The sequence below is a fragment of the Panthera leo genome, chromosome B1 (assembly GCF_018350215.1).
Source record: "Panthera leo isolate Ple1 chromosome B1, P.leo_Ple1_pat1.1, whole genome shotgun sequence".
Classification (NCBI taxonomy): domain Eukaryota; kingdom Metazoa; phylum Chordata; class Mammalia; order Carnivora; family Felidae; genus Panthera; species Panthera leo.
This window is the reverse complement of record NC_056682.1, coordinates 26,142,996-26,163,695: the sequence shown is the minus strand read 5'-3', so window position 1 is coordinate 26,163,695 and position 20,700 is coordinate 26,142,996. Positions and strand designations below refer to the sequence as shown.

The 20,700-nt window shown below is 44.8% G+C and overlaps 1 protein-coding gene across 1 annotated transcript; it reads left to right on the top strand.

Moving 5' to 3' along the window:
• The first annotated feature begins 2,729 nt into the window (after window positions 1-2,729).
• On the top strand, window positions 2,730-18,760 carry LOC122218344 (prolow-density lipoprotein receptor-related protein 1-like). Its single transcript, XM_042936656.1, has 15 exons — window positions 2,730-3,095; window positions 3,313-3,497; window positions 4,750-4,936; window positions 5,511-5,729; window positions 6,124-6,307; window positions 7,746-7,947; window positions 8,034-8,198; window positions 8,375-8,575; window positions 10,032-10,581; window positions 11,004-11,129; window positions 12,232-12,342; window positions 13,641-13,877; window positions 15,740-16,217; window positions 17,797-17,905; window positions 18,621-18,760. The coding sequence occupies exons 1-15, from the start codon at window positions 2,930-2,932 to the stop codon at window positions 18,645-18,647; spliced, it is 3,147 nt and encodes a 1,048-aa protein (XP_042792590.1). The 5' UTR covers window positions 2,730-2,929; the 3' UTR covers window positions 18,648-18,760.
• Window positions 18,761-20,700: the final 1,940 nt, after the last annotated feature.

Sequence of the window (20,700 nt, the reverse complement as noted above, 5' to 3'; positions counted from 1 at the left end):
TTTCCTTAAGTTTATTCATTTATTTTGAGAAAAACAGAGACTGTGTGAGTGGGGGAGGGGCGGAGAAGAGGGAGAGAGAAAATCCCAAACAGGCTCTGAGCTGTCAGTGCAGAGCCCGATGCTGGTCTTGAGCCCGTGAAACCGCGAGATCGTGACCTGAGTCGAAACCAAGAGTCGGACATCTAACCGGCTGAACCGTCCAGGTGCCCTGTGTATGTGTATCCTCAGATGACCAAAAAAGTGTGGGAGCACAGATTTAGGAAGGGTGTTACAAATTTTGGCAAGTAGGCGAATGTGCAAATAATCTGCAAATAACAAAGATGGACTGTACTTACCACAAAGTGAACAGACTAGGACGGAAGGTTCCAAGTTGGAGGGACAAGATTCCCATTAGTGGGAAACCAGTCTACTTGACAGCACATTTCTTGAGCTAGAATCTCCCTCCTTGAAGATTTTAATTTTGATCCTAGGTCTTCTCATGTGGTGGGCTATCCTCATCTATAGGTGTTACCACTTTCCCCTCTTTTTTGTGGGGTACACGATCTTTCTTTTTAGTCTTCCCAATGACTTGTTCCAAAGACCTTGATCATTTTGTGGGAATAGGGTAGAAGAGAGATTTTGGAGAAATTGAAGTGGGCAGAAGAGGGAGCTGGTCGAGGTACCATGATGGATTTGAATGTGGAGGTGACTGGGTAGCCAGATGATATGACTGTATTCGTGCGTATGAGAAGAACATTAGGAGGAAGAACCCAAGGTATCATTTACTTTTCAATACATATTTGTGGTTTTGCCTGGGATCTGACCTTTTTTCTTGAACCAAGCAACTTCTGTCTGTAGGAATGGAGCCCATGAACAGAACATGTAGGGTATGTTGGATGTTGTGAGAGACTTTCTCTTTTCGTGGATGACATTAAGGTCCTGCAGGAGAGTCTTCCTCCCCAGCCCATCCCAGTGTCCTTCCACATGTCTCCATCCGTGTCCTCTAGCCCTTGTTCTCCAAGACAGGATTTCTCCGGGCAAGCTTAGTAGGCCTTTTCTGACCTAACACTGCTCGAACCACCTTTGAGGGCCAGGGTTTAGTTCCCAAGGTGACAGCAGGAGACTGAAGAGTCTTCAGACCATTTCTTTTGCCATCAAACTGCTTCCACCTCTGGCTGAGTTCTTACCTAAAGTTCTATTTTCCAGTTCATGCAAAATGTGGCACACCTGAATTTCGATGCAAGAGCGGCCAGTGCATATCTAATTTTCTGCGCTGTGATGGCAATCAAGACTGCCTGGACCACTCCGACGAAGAGGGCTGTCCTGTTGCTTTGCCTCCGCGGTGCCCGTCAGGGGAGGTGAGGTGCCGGAGGAGTGGAGAGTGTGTGTCGGCAGAGTGGCTATGTGACCGTGACGTAGACTGTGAAGACGGAACCGACGAGAAGGTAGTGTACCCTTCTTCAGAAAAAACAGACTCCTCGGGGCACCTGTGTGGCTCAGTCGGTTAAGCGTCAGACTCTTAATTTTGGCTCAGATCATGATCTCACCATTAGTGAGTTTGAGCCCCATGTTGGGCTCTGTGCTGACAGCGTGGAGCCTGCTTTGGATTGACTCTCTCTTTCTCTCCCCCCCCGCCCAACACCCTGCCACTTTCTGTCTGCCCCTCACCCACCCCAAATAAACAAACATTAAAAAAAACTTAGGGGTGCCTGGGTAGCTCAATCGGTTAAGTGTCTGACTTTGGCTCAAGTCAAGATGTCTTGGTTCATGAATCTGAGCCCCTCGTCGGACTCTGTGCTGACAGCTCAGAGCCTGGAGCCTGCCTCACATTCTGTGTCTCCCTCTCTCACTGCCCCTCCCCTGCTCATGCTCTGTCTTTCTCTCTCTCAAAAATAAATAAACATTAAAAAAGATTTAAAAAAAAAAGCAGCTTAGAAGAACAGATTTCTCCTCACAACAGGAATACGTGCTTCCCTCTAGAAAACTTGAGAAAATACAAGAACAGAGAAGGCTCTCCTCCTTACTGCTCAGAAAGTTACTCGTAACTACATTGAAGTGTCCAAAGTGAGAAGATCTCCTGTTGAAACAAAAATGTTTAAGAGGTTTTTATTGTAGGTTTTCAAATGTTCGGTCTTAATGGCTGTGGCTTAAGTGTCCCACTCAGAAGCTCTGCTCACGTGTCACCATGAGGGGCACTGAGGCTGCCACGTTGTATGCGAGGTGCAGCCTGGCTAGAATCCTATGGCTCGTGTTGGATCTTAAGAAAGTACTTACTCCTGAGTGTTTTTTTCCCTCATCTGTCAAATGTGTGGAAGATATGGCTGCTGGTACCCGAGGGGCTGAGAATGCATCTGAAGGTTCGGGGCTACAGCAGGCGTACAGATGTCCCCTCCCCTCTTGTCCCAGATCTGAGTGTCCAAGTCAGATTAGGTGCAAATTGGTGCTATAACTTTTAACATGCTAGGGTGTGGGTTTGATATGGTAAAACAATCTAAAGAAAGTTTCTAGAGCACATTCTTATGTTTCTTTCTTTTACTTAAAAATTTTTTTGATGTTTATATTTGAGAGAGAGACAGAGCATGAGCAGGGGAGGGGCAGAGAGAGTGGGAGACACAGAATCCGAAGCAGGCTCCAGGCTCTTAGCTGTCAGCACAGAGCCCGACGAGGGGCTCGGATTCATGAACCAAGAGATCTTGACTTGAGCTGAAGTCGGACACTTGACCGGCTGAGCCACCCAGGTGTTCCCATTCTTATGTTTCTTAAACGAAGACCTTTCTTCCCACTTCCACCCAGGTTCAGTTTACCTAGAACTCCTCACCTAAACTCTGGCTACTGAGAGCGTTTCTCTCTGAGTTTTGGGGCTTTCTCTGGCCTCATTGCTGAGGGGACCTGAGCGTTGCCTCGTAACCCAGGCCCGTTCTCCCTCCGAGAACAGCTTCTTGGGCTCTGAATGCAAGTGTCGCTGATGGAGCCACTGTCTCCGCAGGACTGTGACCCCAAGGAGCTTCGCTGTGGCTCCAGGCAGTGGTCCTGTGCCAGCGGGGAGCGGTGCGTGCCTGACGCGTGGCGCTGTGACGGGCAGAGAGACTGCGGGGACGGCAGTGACGAGGCCGGGTGTAAGTGCAGGGGCTCCGGTTGAGCGGGGGGAGGCCTCAGGGGTGCCGGCTGCCGGCCTCCTCTTGGCGTGAGAAGCCAGCTCCACAAGCAAACAGTGCGGGCGCTGACATCCACCCCCTTTCCAGAATGGGGGCGTCTTGATGGCACGTCGTTGCTGCAGGAGGGGTGTTCGGGGGTCGGGGGCGGACTATAAAAGTAGAAAGTCCTCCTCTCCAGGCCCCCCCGAGAAGTGCCAGAGTTCTGAGTTCCAGTGCGGCTCCCGTGCCTGCCTCGACCTCCGCCTGGTGTGTGACGGGAAGGAGCACTGTCCCGACGGCTCCGACGAAGGCGGACAGTGCGCGTGGCCAGCATGCAGCCGAGCGCGGTGTTCCCACGCCTGCTACCAGTCCCCGCACGGGCCTGTGAGTTCATCCAGCTACTCTTCTCCAGCAGCCATAGACTTGGTTTAGGGAAAGGGGGCGACGTCCTCACTCAGGCTGTCCCTGACTGCTCCGGAGGCTCTAAGTCTCATGTGGCAGAGCCGCCCCGACCCATCCTCTGATGTCCTCTGAGTCCTTCCCAGCTCCTAGGGAATCCCGTTGAGCTCCGTCCCTATGTCGTGTCTCCTGGAACCGTAACACCCAGCCTGCAGAAACTCCACTGCCTGCGAGCTGTGAGCTCAGGGGGACACGTGGGACTGGGGCAGAAGTTTTGAAGGAAGTCCCTTCCATGTGTGTATCTGGATGTGGCCTGCCATTAAACTGAGGAGAGCCACAGCCCATGCTCTGGTCTGGCATTAGTAGTTGGCCAAACATCATGAACTTGCCTGACTCTGATGGGCAAGTAGAAGAAAACGGTATTCTGATGTCCCATCATAGTAATGTCTCTCTCTGTTGGCAGACTGCCGGTCTGCCAGTTAAGTCTCCATGCCTCTTACTGATTCTACTGGGGTTCTAGGGCGTCATGGACTGAACTTGGACCCCTTTGTTGATTCAGGAACCATGGTGGTGGCAAGGGTGTGAGGTGTGCAGCAAGGTTGGTAAGACAGAGAATGACTATATTAAAAAAAATTTTTTTACACTTATTTTTTGAGAGACAGAGAGACAGAACACAAGTTGGGGAGGGGCAGAGAGAGAAGGAGACACAGAATCCGAAGCAGGCTCCAGGCTCCGAGCTGTCAGCACAGAGCCCGATGCAGGGCTCGAACTCACAAACCGTGAGATCATGACCTGAGCAGAAGTTGGATGCTCAACCAACTGAACCACCCAGGCGCCCCGAGAATGACTATACTTAAAATGAAGTTGGTTCTGGGGCACCTGGGTGGCTCAGTTAATTAAGCGTCGGACTCTTCATCTCAGCTCTGGTCACGATCTCACAGTTTGTAAGATCGAGCCCTGCTCTGGGCTCTGTGCTGATAGTGTGGAGCCTGCTTGAGATTCCCTCTCTCTTTGCCCCTCCCCAGCTCATATTCTCCCTCTCCCTCCCTCTCTCTCTTCCAAGAATAAATACATAAACATTAAAATTTTAAATGAAGCTGGTTCTAAGAACTTTTTTGTTTTCAGCTGTTGAAATTGAGTGTATCACCATGTGCTTTTAATAGCAAGGTGAGGCCTTTTCATCAATGTTATGTATCGATGTCTTCAGGAAGTCTTTATGTTTTTGAAACTCATTCAGGTGTGTGCTTGTGAGCGAGGCTTTGAGCTGGAGAGCAGCGGCCAAGTCTGCAAGGACGTGGATGAGTGCCAGAAGCCAGGTGGTCAGCCTTGCAGTCAGACCTGTGTCAACACCGAGGGCTCCTATGGCTGCGCCTGTCACCCTGGCTACTCCCTGGAGCCTGATGGCCATACCTGTAAAGCAGCAGGTAAACTGGAGCCCGGACGTCTCCTCAGCCCCGGATCAGGAGCTTTGAGCTTCTAAATTTTCCAGGAATACGAGTGCAAATCTCCTTTCTCAAGTCCTAAATGCCCCTGCCTGCTTTCTGTCTGCAGAGCAGGACTAGCACGGTCCCCAAGCCCCCTTTTTATATGTAGCCATTTAGGTTGGGTTAGAGTCTGAAGGTGTCTACAGATAAGGCATCCTTGTAACAGAACCACAACTCCGGCTTCTGTCACCACCGGTCAGCCTTACCTGAAGTTAGAATGAGTGTCAAAAGTTCCAATAGGCACTTCGTTCCTGCCCACTATGCACAAATCCTTAGTTAGAAATATTGTTTTCAGTTTACGCTAGCCATGCCTTTCTTCTGAGTATCTTTGAATTGTGGGTATTAGCTCAAGTTTAATAACATCGAGGGGAGAACTACTTACATACCAGCTGGCTAGTGTCCCAGCCTGGCAGTGAGAAGGCAAAGACGACTTTGTTCTCTTATTCCTTAGCCCATGCTGGGTTCAGCAATCAAACTCCTTAAGGCTGTGCTGAAAGCCGTTCTAATTTGGCAGGTACCGAACCAATCCTGCTTGTGGCAATTCAGTTCAGCCTACTCCTCTATGGCTTGAGGAGCTTGAAGGAAGATATTCTGGCAACCGTAGACAAGAACATGATGATTTTCTCTATTGACTATGACTTAGTGGGGCAGAAGGTCTTCTGGACGGATGTCGGTACGGAAAGTATTAAGTGGATAAGTATGGACACCAAGAAGAAAGGGACCATGGTGAAAGGTATGTCTCTTTGCGCAGACTTCATGCTGCCCTTGTGAATTACATATAGCGTGAAAAATAAAATGAGTGGCCATTAACATTCTAAACACTGATTTCATTAAATCTTCTTCACTAAAAGAGATCAAAGCCTGCTAATTGGCTGGATATGGAAAGATGTGTTGTCACCCCAGAAGACAGTGGGGGCCAAACTGTCAGCCAGAGGCCATTATTTCTAATGGCCATCTTCCTCTAGGAGTAGAACTTGGGAGTATTTTAAAGATTGCTCTGATGGGGATGCAGGTACTCGTAGGAAAATGAATTAACATGACATTCAAGCCTGAAGCCTAGGAGCCAAAACCCAGTAAAGGCTGTAATTTAACCTCGATTCACATGTTGAATGGCTTCCTCTCTTCAGGGATAAGGTCAGACTGTATAGTGGTCGACTGGATCGGGAGGAATCTGTACTGGGTGGATGGGACAGCTGGCCAGATTTTGGCAATTCGGCTGACTGCTGTCTGGAGAGGAAAATCTGAGCACACGATTGTCCTGGATGATGACGTGACTCAACCACGGTCTTTGGCTTTAGATCCCCTAAACGGGTGAGTCCGGGGATCACAACGCCAGTGAGGTCCTTTAGGTTTGTCATTCCTCCTTAGTTCTACCTTGGTTGTGTTCACCCAACACAGAATGAGTGAGTAAAAACCTATCTGACTTGACTTTAGATCTTATGGTGATGTGGGTCAACCATACACATGGTAATCGTAAAAGTTTCTGGTAAAAGTCCTTTATTTCAGTGAAGTGAGATATAGGTATGCTCACTTGCTGGCCCACCTATACTTTCTTCTGCTAAAATAATGCTCCATTCAGAGGTATATTATTTTATGGCTTTAAATGGCAGGAGGAAGGAGAATGGAACTAGGGATAGTGTTTAATTTATACTGATGTGCTTGGTATTAGTGGAGGAAATAATTATGTGTTGGGCTTGAATCTAGGTTCTTCCATCCAGAGTCCTTTCTCTGTGGAAAGGGCCAAGAACTTAGAGACCACGTTTTGTATCTGTCAGAGCCAAGCCTTCACTGGGATGGCCATGTGTGTATCAAATGTAAGAACAAGATAGAGCAAAACTTAGGATCCAAAGGTGACCCATATCGGGGACCCTCTGCTTTTCTCACCCTTTCAACACCTTCAATCAGGAATCTGTTAACATGGTCCTCAGGAAATTGGCAATAGTTCCTGATGCATCTAATGGCTTCAATTGTGACTAAGAATAAGGTCTAAGGCACACATCTTCCCATAGAACTAGCCTACTTTCTCGGCCAGAGAAGATCGGCAGGTTCCCTGGCTGTTTTCCAGGCCCAGAACTAAGGTATTCCTTGGCTGCTTCTATAGCTGTCATGATATTTTGTCTCCAAGTAATGACTAAATAAGCACTGTAAAATTTCAAGGGAAACTTTCTTTTACCACTTCATAATTTCTTTTTTTTTAATTTTTTAAATGTTTTAATTTATTTTTGAAGGAGAGAGAGACAGAGCATGAGCAGGGGAGGAGCAGAGAGAGAGGGAGACACAGAATCCAAAGCAGGCTCCAGGCTCTGAACTGTCAGCACAGAGCCTGATGCGGGGCTCAAACTCACAAACTGTGAGATCATGACCTGAGCTGAAGTTGGACACTTAATCGACTGAGCCACCCAGGCGCCCCAACATTTATTCATTTTTGAGAGACAGAGAGAGACAGAGCGTGAACTGGGGAGGGGCAGAGAGAGAGGGAGACAGAATCCGAAGCAGGCTCCAGGCTCTGAACTGTCAGCACAGAACCTGATGCGGGGCTCGAACCCACAAACTGTGAGATCGTGACCTGAGCCGAAGCCGGACGCTCAACCAACTGAGCCACCCAGGCGCCCCAACCACTTCACAATTTCACATAAGGAATAGACCAAGTTTGAGGAAAAAAAATAATTGGGCTAGAGATCAGTATTTTAAGGAATGAATCAGTATTTTCTGTGAGGTAATACTTTAAAGCTGACTTTCATCTGCACAGGTTAATGTACTGGTCTGAAATTGGAGGAGAACCTCAAATAGAACAAGCTGGGATGGATGGTAGCAGCAGAAAAGTACTCATCAATCAAGGTCTTGGCTCGCCAACCAGCATAGCGCTTGACCAGTTTAGCTGGAAGATATTCTGGTCCGATGACAAATTTCACTGTATTGGCTCTGCTAATCTAGATGGCACTGGTATTACTGTAAGTGTCCCTTGGTATTAGGCTGTGTGTAATGTCTTATGCCTTGTATAAAACTCATCCCAGAAACCTCATCGCCACCATTTTAGATGCTGCAGCTAACTCGAATCAAGAGCCCCTTTTCGGTCGCTGTGTTTGAAGATGAAGTCTTCTGGTCTGAGATGAAGACGAGAACCGTACAACGCATGAAGAAGACAACAGGCAAGGACAGGGCTGTCCTCATCAAGCGTTCTGAACAGCCGTACGGACTCAAGGTCTACAGTGTACTCTTCAAAGTTTGCCCCTCAGTCTCCCTAAAAAGGCCATATGTATGAACTTCCCAAGTGCAAACTAGTGACATCCTTCTGTCATGATTAGAAAGCAAGATTTACCCATTAGCTATTTGTAAGGATTCGGTGATGCGGAGTAACATCTGGCTGCTTTCTTCCAGATCATGCATGAAGTGCTCCAGCCCAAGTCTACCAATCCTTGTCTGGACGCTGGATGTTCTCACTTGTGCCTTCTGAGCCCACGCCCCAAGGGAAGCTGTCGTTGCCCAGTTGGACTCCTGCTCGCAGACGATGGCACCACCTGCGTTCCACTCGAGGAGTCTGCATTTATGTTCCTTGTGTTGCCCACAGTTATCATGCAGGTACTGTTCCACAGCCTTACGTGTCTGGGCCTGGGCCGCAGTCCATTTCAGACCGAGTAATTTGCATTCCCCACGCACAGTTATACATAGTAGGGGCCCTTGCCCTTGGAATGTTCTTTTTTTTTTCTAATTTTTTTTCTTTTTTTATTTAGTGTTTGTTTATTTCTGAGAGAGAGAAAGACAGAGAGAGCACAAGCAGGGGAGGGGGAGAGAGAGAGGGAGACACAGAATCGAAGCAGGCTCCAGGCTCTGAGCTGTCAGCACAGAGCCCCATTGTGGGACTTGAACTCATGAACTGCGAGATCATGTCCTGAGCCAAAGTTGGATGCTTAACCGACTGAATCATCCAGGCTCCCCTAAATTTTTTATTCTTTAGTCTCTGCATTTCATCTGGGGCTCAAACTCACAACCCTGAGATCAAGAGTCACATGCTCTACCAACCAAGCCAGTCAGGCACGACCCCCACCGCCTTGGGATATTCTTCAAATACAATTTAAATTCTAGCATTCACTGTGTGTTGGGAGCTATCATGACCAAAATAAAGACCAAAATAAAGAGGCTATGAAATGAAGACCACTTCTTAAGAAATAGCACATCAGAACACAGGTGAGGGATCTGAGAGTGGGATTAATCTCGTTTAGTTGTCCAAGCATCTCACTGGTGGTGTGGAATAATTCTAAATACAAGCAGCTCAGCTGGGTTCTAGCCTGGTGGGGGAGGGTGAGTAGGTGGGGGAGTACATTTTGTGAGGGAACTTTTCTTAAATCATAGGAGGTACCAACAAACAAGTCACTTCTAACTTCTGTCCTATAGAGACGATTTGTCAGCTTTGGTACTTTAAAGTGACAAATGTTGAGGGGTGCCTGAGTGGCTCAGTTGGTTAAGCATCGGATTCTTGATTTTGACTCAGGTCATGATCTCACGGTTTGTAACAAGATCGAGCCCCACAAGAAGCTCTACACTGGTAGCGTGGAGCCTGCTTGGGATTCTCTCTGTCTCTCTCTGCCCCTTGTGTGTGTGCACACACATACTCTTTGTCTCTCTCTCAAAGAAGCTGATGAAAATGAAAAATGTTGGGGTGAAAGATTGACTTCAGTTTCAGTAAGATATTAATAGTGGAGTCTCATTTAATGGAGAGGGCCTTTCATATATAAATGTATCAAATCAACACCTTGGACACCTTAAACTTACACAAATGTCACAGGTCAATTATAGTTCAAAAATTTACAAAATAAGGGGGAGGGCATTTAATGAAGGAGTACCTCTTTAAAACCCATGGATTCAAGGACTTTTAAGTGCTTAAAGCTCCATGAAGGGCGAAAAATAACTGCTATCGGTTTTTAGAAGATAAGTTCAAACTCTCATATGTTCCAAGCAGCGTGACGTTAATGCAAAATCAAGGTGAAGAATGACACTAGATTCAGCTGGTGCCATCCACCTAATTTTTTCCCCACAGATTTATCTGAAAAATCTAGAAGCGTTACTAGGACAGCCAACTTTACCAGAACATAGGATACTTCCCTTTGCCACTGTGAACCAGCTTGCATCCTTGGACTACCTAGTCCAAGAAAAGGCTCTCTACCTTTCAGAGTTGGATAATGGTGATATCAGGCTACTGAGGCTCAAAGAATCTGGAAAACTCTCTTGGAGGAAAATCCTATCCGTGGAAGGGACCGTGATCGACTTTGCTGTGGACTGGTTGAGTGGAAACATATATTGGATTGACAGTGAGAATCCCCACATCAATGTGGCTTCCTCAGAAGGTCAGTGTCCCACTGTCCTGTTCAGTGAAAACCTCTACCATCCTGCCTCTGTTGTGCTCCACCCACCCTCTGCAGTCATGTGCTTTGTGGACCTGGGTTCCCAGGAGGATGGTGGGCGTGGGTCCAGCATTGAATGTGCCTCCATGGACGGCAGCAGGAGGAAGGTGCTGTGGCAGAAATCCCAGGTCCCTGCAGGCCTGACCTTTTCGGATTCGGGGGCCCGAGTGTACTGGGCCGACACTGGTAAGCAATTATAACCTATGCCCTAAATGTGAGTCCGAAGGACTCTTTGGCCAGAGTGAAATAGTGATGTCCTGCTTTCTGGTCTTCAGGCATGAGGACCTTCAAATAGCATTTAGGTCTGAGTTTATATATTCTGTACCACCTTCCAAACAAACACAATGATTCCCCATTCTGAGTAGAAAGTAATAGGCCCCAGAATCATGCAGTTGCCCCTTTGTGAAGGAATAAAATCAAGAACTTAACAAATGTGCACGAGCAAATCGTGGTGTATCTCTGTTGGAGTGAATGAAGGAGAGCGGTCCTTCAGAAAATGCATGGTAGATCATATCCTCCTGGAGGGGAGGCAGGACAAGACCCAAAGAGCTACAGGATAGAGTATGGTTGTTTAGGCTAAGTGAGATTAACTAAGCCTCTCTTTCTAGGGAGAGGACTCATAGAAAGTATTCAACAAGATGGCTCTAGATACAGAGTAGACCGCAGAGGAATTGAGGGCCTTAACCTCTTTACATATGGCCAAGGCATGATGTTCTGGACAACAGTTGATGATGGTGGGTGTCTTTGTAATCTGAATTTACTCCTGGATCTCTAAAGCAAATCTGTTAATGCTTAGCATTGATCTTTGGTAGGGTCTTTCTTCTGGAAGAATAGTTAAGCAACTTCTCTAATCTAACATGTATATGTAACAGAGATTCTATGACTTGGGGAAGCTTTTATGTGAAAAAATATTATTCTTCATATACGAACAGGCTTAATCCTGTTCTACCTGAAATTTCCGGCTTTCATTAAAAGCTCTCTGCCTTAGAGGACATTGTGATATGGTACAGAGAGAACTGGGCCAGGAATTGGAACCAGGTAGTATAACTGCTATGCTGCTTGGTAGCTACAACACCTTACCTGTAAAATGAGGACAGTACATGACTCACTTGACTAAATATGCATGGAGGTACTAAGCGAATTACAGAACATTCTGTACTTGCAGGGAATTTCTAGAATTTAAAGCGATTGTCCTAAACCACAGTGTTCTAGTATGTCGTTTCTGGCTAGCATCCAGATTTGGTAAAACTGGAAAACGCTATTTAAAAGCTGTCTCTTTTATAATTTCCAAATGCTGGTCCATTGACCACTTGGGCTGGCCACATCACAACTGCAAAAACAAGTTGTCAGATCCTACCCCAGAGATGCTAATTTATTAGGTATGTAGTGAGATCTTTGCTTTCTGTTGTAAGATCCCCTGGTGATGCTTATCGCAGAAAACCGTTTTCAGAAATGTTTTAGAACAATGTTTAAAATCATTACCCATTATTTGCATGGGCTATATTTAAATGTCTCATGTCCTAATTTTCTGTCTTTGTATATCAGGATGTGTACGAATGTGCTCAACATAACTTACACCTGACTTTATTTTGGAAGAAGGCATAGAACTGTTTTTATTTATCTTAAATTTCTTCCCAGAAACAAGATTTAGAAAAACACCTTTCTCTCTGGTAAAACTCTTGTTACTCAACTGGAGTTGATGCAGATGGGTGACAGTTTCCATACTGAGCAATTTCTTTTGCACAGGAAGTTGTCTTAGAAGTAAAATGTGCTTTTCTTAAAAAAAAAAATTAAAATTTGCTTTTCTTCATGATATTTCACTGGCTTTCGTTTCAGCCCAAATCACTAAAGTTTGGTACAGCAAGGCAGAACTTTCTGAAAATCGGTGGTTCCAAACAGACCAGAAGATTGTGGATTTAAAAGTTTCCGGCAAACTTAGTCAACAGGGTAAGCAAAAATTATGACAACACTGAAGCCTGCTGCGCTTCCCCCACGAAGGGGACCTTCCATCCCACAATATCTCCTTGAAATAACTCTGTGTTTCTCATTAAATTACTTCTCTGGCAAATTCTTGTGGATCTGCATAACTCTCTTGTCTTTATGAAGTTCTATGCAGTACAGTTCTGGTATATAACTAATCCTGTTACTTATTGAGGAGATAAAACACAGTGGTAAGTATATTGGGCTGGGGTTTGGTATACTTGGGTTCTCTTGTGGATGGAATTACATCTGTGGTATAATGGGAATTGTCTTTTATCTCTGCAGTGGAACTGGTCTTTATTCTACTTGTTGTCACTTGTATCTACTTGTGTTGTTAACTAATCCTTGGAATTCCAACCTGGGGGCGCCCAGATGTTTTCTTTCCTCCAGTGTTTGGGTAGAGTGATGATGGGCTTAGTTAAAATAGTAATAGGTAAAAGTCTTTTCCTAGTTGAGATTAACACCAACAATGTGAGCTCGGATAGTTAACCACATCTACCACTGCCACGTATATTGAGTATTTTGGTCTTAAGTGATTGCTACCCCATTGCTTTGCTTTGGAAAGCTAAACATGACTAAAACTGGTGTTAGTCATGCTTAAACTTCTGAAGGCTTTCCAGAGAGAACCTTTTCAGAATTCTTCAGTGTGGATCAATGGTCACCCAAGTGATAATAATCTGTGGCTTAGGTCTGAGAAGCAGCAGAAGGGTCCCTGTCACTCCTGAGGCAAGTTTTATCTGCACTATATACATACCTAGTCTACTATTCCTGGAATATCTCAAAATAAAACCTTACTAGAGGTTAAAGCTTAAGATCTAAGCCTTGCAAAACCATGATCAGCTATAAATGGCTGACTTCTACTCAGAATCTTACGGAGGGAGAATAGACACCACAGCCTTCATGTTTGCATCTAAAGACAGCTTTATTTCTAAGGCCCTTCTAGTGTTATTGTTGGGTGCTTGATGTGAGGGAAAAAGGAGAACTCACAAGGGGGTCTTGGATGGGCCAGAGTTCAGCGCGATTTTTCTTAAGCTTCTCACTTGTCTGAACTCTTAGCCTTCTGAAGTCATCATTATCCATGAAGAAGAATCACCAAACACTCAGCACCTGGTTGACCAAAAGGAGTTAAACTAAAAAGCTATCTACTCTGGAAAAAAACATCTGGGTCCCATAACTCTGATAGTCTGTTTGTAGAACGTCTGCAGAAGACCCTTCTGAAACCATCTAAATCAATGTTTTTTTTTGGGGGGGGGGGGGATCTACAGGTAGTAACAGCTGCTCAAAGGATAACGGAGGGTGCAGCCATATCTGTTTGCCAAACCCTGAAGGACCGACTTGTAAATGTCCCAGTGGGTACTACTTGGCTAACATAAGCAGATGTATTAAAGCTGTCCAGTGCTCTGAGCCATCACAATCCTGTCAGGATGGTCAGAAGTGCATTTCCATGAAGCAAGTTTGTGATGGTCATGCTGACTGTCTGGATGGATCTGATGAAATGGGCTGTGAGTAATTCCTATCCAGGACCCCACTGTTCATCACCGTGCATGACATACTTTCAATATTTAATAAAGTAATTCTTAATATCTCAATCTAATTCTTAATATCTAATTCTGTAGTATCCCTCAAGCTTTTATCCTCTAGACCATAGCCTTGTTATTACAGGCACTTTTAAACTGAACAACAACATAAAACTTCTATGGGAAATTGGATATCAAATTATATAGACAACCTTCTGGAAAGCTAATGTGTCCTCCCATTCAGTTTTAGAACAGGCATTATGGTAGCTGCAAGGAGTCCGACAGTTTGTATGTTGTCTGAAAGAACATTCATTCAATCTAGATTTGATTCTGTGCATTTAAATTGATCACATAGTGAGCATAGCCCAGGAGGAGGAGGTTGGGCAAACGATTTGACCTGTCTTGGTTCAGCTCCCCGCTGTTAATGTGGAAAAAGCACTTTCTATGTCAAAGAGTTAAGGAATACAAGAGCATGCAAATAAAGCCGCCATCTTAGTACATACTGTTGTCATGTTAGTTCTTAAATGCTAGCTGGTAGATGGTCGTTACAGAAATGCTGCTGCCACATAGGGCCTTCATGGAAAGTTGTTGTCCTGGCCAGTCAGCTAAGCGACTGTGATATCTAATTCTGTGGCAGTCACTATCCTCAAATCTACAGCTTTGGCTCCAATGGTATTCAAGTCACGTGAGCTGTAGAATTGAAGAAACAGTGGGCTCAGCACTGAAACCCGTCATAACTAGTAAGAAGACAAACTGGAAAAGGAGTCTTATAGCCAAGGATTCTTATTGCTCAATTTAAACCTTCATCTTCCTGAAAGCTGACTAGATGGAATACCAGTTGTTATCCCTAATCAATTCATCTTAAATTGGAAAGTTAATAGGTTTTGACTCCCAGAGTTGATTCTATGGTCTAGTGAATGAGAGTGGTTTTACAAAACGCCTTGTGTTACAGTGACTCAAGCACACACGTCAGTGAGTGAGAAATGCATCGCCCTCACCATCTGGTTTTAAAACTAAACCAGAAACCTAACATACACTCTCCTGTCTCCCGTCCTGATGACAAAGCGTTGGCTCTACTCCTCAATCAGTATTTCACCCTGACTTTCACATGAAGCTTCTTTGGAGGGGATGGTATTGGGCACATAAAGCTAGACTGGCTTCCTCTGGATATACCCAACTGTCAAAGACCCTAAACTGCCCAGGAGCGGAAACACGCCTGTAACACCAGCTAAGGCAGAGACGGCAGGTGCTGCTATCTTCCCTCCCAGGAGTCTGGTCTTTAGCAGTTTCGTGTGGAATAATGCTTGTGCCAACAGGGATGGAGAATATGGTGAAACGTCTTCAACGCAAACCCAACTTTCAGACTGTTGGAGAGAAGCGCCCTGTTGCCCCACCCTCTCGCGCCCACGACTGCCACCAAGTCCAGTCCAATATTTGCAGCTAGTAGATCTCGCTAAGCCAACAGTTTACTTGGGCTCAAAAAAAAAAAAGTCATGTTTACAGATAAACTTACATCTTAAAAATCTTTCTAGAGATTTACCATTTAGATCCACCACACTATTCCTTATAGAATAAAACATTTTGGTAATGGAGGTGGTCTACCTTGGCTAAAAATGGGCACACCGTCATTTATAAATAGATTGGTATGATAGGCTGCTCCTGGAACCAAACATTTTAAGTGCCTTACCATATGCAGGTTTTTGTATGTTTTTAATTTTCTGTCCAAAGGTTATGGTAATGATAAGTTCAGACTTCTCTGGTTAAGTCTTCTGGAATTCTTGCTCTTCTGAAATAGTTCTCAACTGACACATATGTGTATATACCCACACTCCTACCTGTTTTTGTAGGTACCTATCCAGATAAAACCCATTCAGCACCAACATCGAAAAATGCAGAGGCCGGTAAAAGGTGGACCCTAAAAGCTGAGCTACCTCTCCAAGCTACTGAGTCTCCCAAGGCTAGATATCCGGGGCCAGAAGGGATGAATTATCCTCTCAGAAAAACACCCATCCCTCCAATTTCTGCTAGAGAAAGCAAGACCTCAGAGACCAAGGGAAAAGGCGAGCCTGTTCATCCCAAGGACTCACAGAGGGCAAAACATCTGCCGTGTAGCACCGACTACTGTAATGGGCGGGGAGTCTGTACGGTGGTAGGAGAGCTGAGAAAGTGCAGCTGTCTGATGGAATATAGTGGAGAGTTCTGTGAAGAGCCAGCACGTGGACCTGCCCCTGGCCACATCACCCTTGGCGTAACCATTGCCTTATCAGTTGTCCTGGTAGCTCTGGGAGCATTTGTCTATTTCAGAAGAGAACACAAATTAAAAAGGTGAGCAGTTATTAATGTCCTCACGGGAGAGTTTATTCCCAAGAAGGCTTATAAAATAAGATTAATGGGGTCGGAGGTATGGCTCCATCCTAGAAGCCTGTCCTCTGAGAAAGGATTTGGGTGATGAAGCAGCCCTCACCTGTTAGATGACCTACAGAAAAACAACAGAGGCGACGTCTTTGAGTCAGACCTGGGGCAAATGAGATTGTAAGGGATATATGAGGCATTGATGGAGGTAAGATTGCTCTCAACAGCCATTAGTGGCATAATAATCTCAGGGATGAAGTGATGAGATTCTTTACCAACAAGGCAGAGTTAGTGCCAATGATTGTTTGGAGGCAAATTCAGAGGTGTGTTAGTTTGCCAGACTGGGTGCCTTAACAAATTTACTTTCTCAGTTCTGGAGGCTGGAAGTGTGAGATCCATGTGTCCATGGAGTTGGTTTCTCCTTGAATTATGGATGCAGATTTCTCCCTGTGTCTTCACATGGTCTTCCCTCTACAAGTCTGTGTCCTAATCTCTTCTTATCAGGACACCAGTCATATTGCATTGGGGCCGAAACTAATGACCTCACTTTAGCATAATTACCTCTTTAAAGACTCTCTTGGGGTGCTTGGGGATTAGGACTTCAACATTTGAATTTAGACAGGACGCAACTCAGCCCCTAACAGGAGGTGAAATCAACTCCAGAAAGATTTAAAGCAAACAAAAAGTTTTGCGTAAAAGCAAGAGAGTCACAGGATTAAAGAAACAAATGAGGATAACAAATTGCTGGCTAAGGGTAGAAAGGATGACAAAATTGGCTTAAGTATAGGAAGTTATAGAAACTGAAGAAACTGATTAGGTTACACATACTGGGCCAAGACATTAAGCAGCCTGTGTATCAAGAAATATGGAGAGAAGGAAAGTTTTAAAAGTTATGTCTCTGTCCAGTGTTCACACAATGAAGAGAAGGCCAGGAGAAATGGTGTATCTTTGCCCAAGGTAACACTGGCTAATAGCTTACTAATGTTAAAACAGACTGAAATTCTACCCTTGGGAGGTCTTTCTACCACATTAATTGGCTTTTTTAAAAAAATGTTTACTTAAAAAAATTTTTTTAATGTTTATTTTTGAGAGAGATAGGGCATGAGTGGGGGAGGGTCAGAGAGAGAGGGAGACAGAATCTGAAGCAGGCTCCAGGCTCTGAGCCATCAGCACAGAGCCCAGTGCAGAGCCACAGGTTTTGAACCCACAAGCTGTGAGATCATGACCTGAGCCAAAGTTGGATGCTTAACTCCATTAATCTGCTTTCTTAAGTCACCTATGTCTGATCTCTCATTTACCCCAATTACCTAGTTTCCCCCAGTTGAGAAGATGTATTATTTTGGAAATTAAGTGAATGCCTGGTAACAAATCATAATTGACTCAAGTATTGCCCATTCTAGATCATTTGATTCATTCAAAAGACAAAATAGAACATCATTTCCATAATGATAGCCTTTGTTTGATAGGGGATGAGTTGGCCCTTTCTAATCATAGCCCAATCCCAGCTTCAATCTCCAGGAACAACTCTGATGACTGTTTCTTTGATTTTTAGAAATAGTACAGCAGCATCAAGAAATCTGACCCACCATAATGAAAATGGCCAAGAAGAGGAAAATCTAATGAATAGTGAGACTTTTGTCAATGAAGCCTATGACGAGCAGGTATGCCTGGGAACTGTCTTTGGGGAAAACAGATTGTGGGGTACAGTGAAAGAAGGTCCCTTCTGAAAAATCCTAGCTGGGCAAAACTAGGCAGTGGTAAGTTTCAGAGCTTTTTGTAATTGGTGAATGATGCCATTATGTGTGTCAAATGGATGTCCAGTCCCTTGTTTATGTTTAGACTCTGTTCAATTTCTAGTTCAAACTGAAGTGAAATATGCATGAAATAGTAATCTAGATGTTCAGCTTTTGGTGAACTTCCACAAGGAGCTCAGTCATATGGTGGGGTGGGATGTCATTAGAGTTAGCTGGAGTTACCCCTACAATTTACATTCCTCTGTGAGCTGTGCTAACATCTTTGTTGTTTGACCACCTCTGTGTTTTGCTTTGTTTTAACATAGTGAGTATTGGGTGCCTGGCTGGCTCAGTCAGTAAAGCACGTGACTCCTAATCTCAAGGTCATGAGTTCAAGCCCCACATTGGGTATAGAACTTACTTTAAAATAATTAATTAAAAAATATATATATATATATTCAGGGACACCTGGATGGCTCAATCAGTGGGGCATATGACTCTTGATCTCGGGGATGTGAGTTTGAGTCCCATGTTGGGTGCAGAGATTACTTACAAATAAAATTTTAACCCCCCCTCCCCCCCAACCCCTGCCACAAAACTACTATAGTGGGTATTCTCTAACTTCAAGTCTCTTTTCCAACAGGAACTGTTAACTTTACAAACTGACTAACCTGATGAATACAGGAGCTGGAACATCTCAATAAAAATGGTTTATACATTGTATTGTGTGCTGTTTTAACATCTGCAACTTACTGTAACTGCATGTGCTAAAATGGTAATTTATTAAAATAACTGCTCTTTAAAATTGGGAGAGTTCATCTGGTTTTGTTAGTGGGTATTGGCAGACTCATCACCAGCAGGGGTGGACGTCAGTACAGGCCCCAAGTGATTTAGGTCGTGGCTTGTTCACAGAAACTATCTAATCCCCGCGTGCCTGGCCCCAGTTCTAGTCAGAGGTTCTGAATTTGAATCTTCTCTCTGTCACTAACTTTGAGGTGTAGTTAATTGCTCTGAACTGGTTTCTCAGTCTTGCAAATGGGAATGATCTCTCTCGAATCTTTACCTTTCAGGTAAAGGTCAAGTTTCTGCAGTGTAGCAAGTGTTCAAGTATTAGTTCTTTACCACTCTCTGATACCTACAAACTTAGCACTCGCTTTTGTTGAGAATTTATAAAAACCTTTAATGCTCTCATTTGTCTCTTGAACAACACAGGTTTGAACTGCACTTATGTGTCCACTTAGGGTGCAGATTTTTCCAATAAGTACAATATTGTGAAGGTGTTTTCTCTTATGATATTCTTAGTAACTCTTTTTTCTAGCTTATTTTGTCAGGTTACAGCATATAAAACATACAATGTACAAAATATGTTAATTGACTGTTATGGGTAAGGCTTCTGGTCAACAAGAGGCTGTTAAGTCTTGAGGGAGCCCAGTTATATGTGGATTCTCTACTGCCGGGGGAGGGCACCCCAACCTCTGTTTGCTCAAGAATCAACCGTACAGGTGAATCTACTTCACAGATGTAGAAACTCGACCAGACGATTTGTCTAAGGCTTCCTGAAGTAAAGTGGGTGGACACTGTTCACAACACAGAGTTACAGGTGTGGACCAGGATGCATTTCAAACAGCTCTTGCCTGCCGGGGAAACATGTAGATGCTACTTAGATCCCAAAGTCCCTTTGACCGCTAATATTTCCGCTTGCCTTCGAGATGACATCTTCCTTCACACTTATGTAAGGAATCAAGGGCACTGTATCAGTGATGGGAGACGGGTAACTGCAGTATTGTCTAAAATTCAATAGCAACCTTGGGCAAATCACTGAATCATGAAACTGTTTCCCCAGTGATAACAAGGGGGCTAACAGAACCTATCTCAGGCCAATCAAACATCCCATGAAAATACAAAAATGCCTGCACACTAGAGACTGAGAACATGTTTAGTTTAGTTTCTTACAAAATGGGTTTGTATAGGCCACCAGGCATAAAGAGAAGTCCTGGGCTTCTTACTGTGAGTGTGGTACCTAAAACAGACTGTGCTTTGCAGTCAAGTATAAAAATTCCCAAGTACTTGACCAAATAAACAACCACTGTGGGCTCCGCCTTTCCTGATCCTGGGAGACGCACAGAGCAGCATTAAGTTGATCGGGTGCTTAGCTGGTATTTGGCAAAAACCATTTCAGCACCAAAGTGCCTGAGACCTCTCTCATCCACAGAGGGAATCTTAGATTTCTCTTGCTACCTCTCCCAAGAACCATCTCACTGCCAAGTTGGCCATTGGCAAGGCTCTGCCTCTCTGTGCAAAAGTGAGTAAAAATACCACACAAGAATCTGGCTTGAAACCATGCACGGATGACATGTGGCAGTATTAACACTTTGCCTGGACACACTTCAGCCGTCGCCTTCACCTCCTGTGGACCTCAAGCCTCCATGGGACTTCCAAGGCTCGTGTTCTGGCCAGCTCCGTCTACTTCCTACTTCTGCAAGCTGTCCACTAGAGTGCAACTCCTGGCCGCACCTTCTAACCTGTGGGCCTCACGTCCAGGTTAGACCCCAGATAGGACCTCCATTTCCTCTTCCTGGGGAAAAGGATTGCTGACAACAGCCAAATCTGTGTGTCCGTGGATGCACCCCTTCCCTCCACCTTCTGCCCTGGCTCAGTTATGTCTTTTCTCTTTGTTCCCCTATGAATGTGTGTCTAAGTATTATGCCACTTGAATCTAGTTC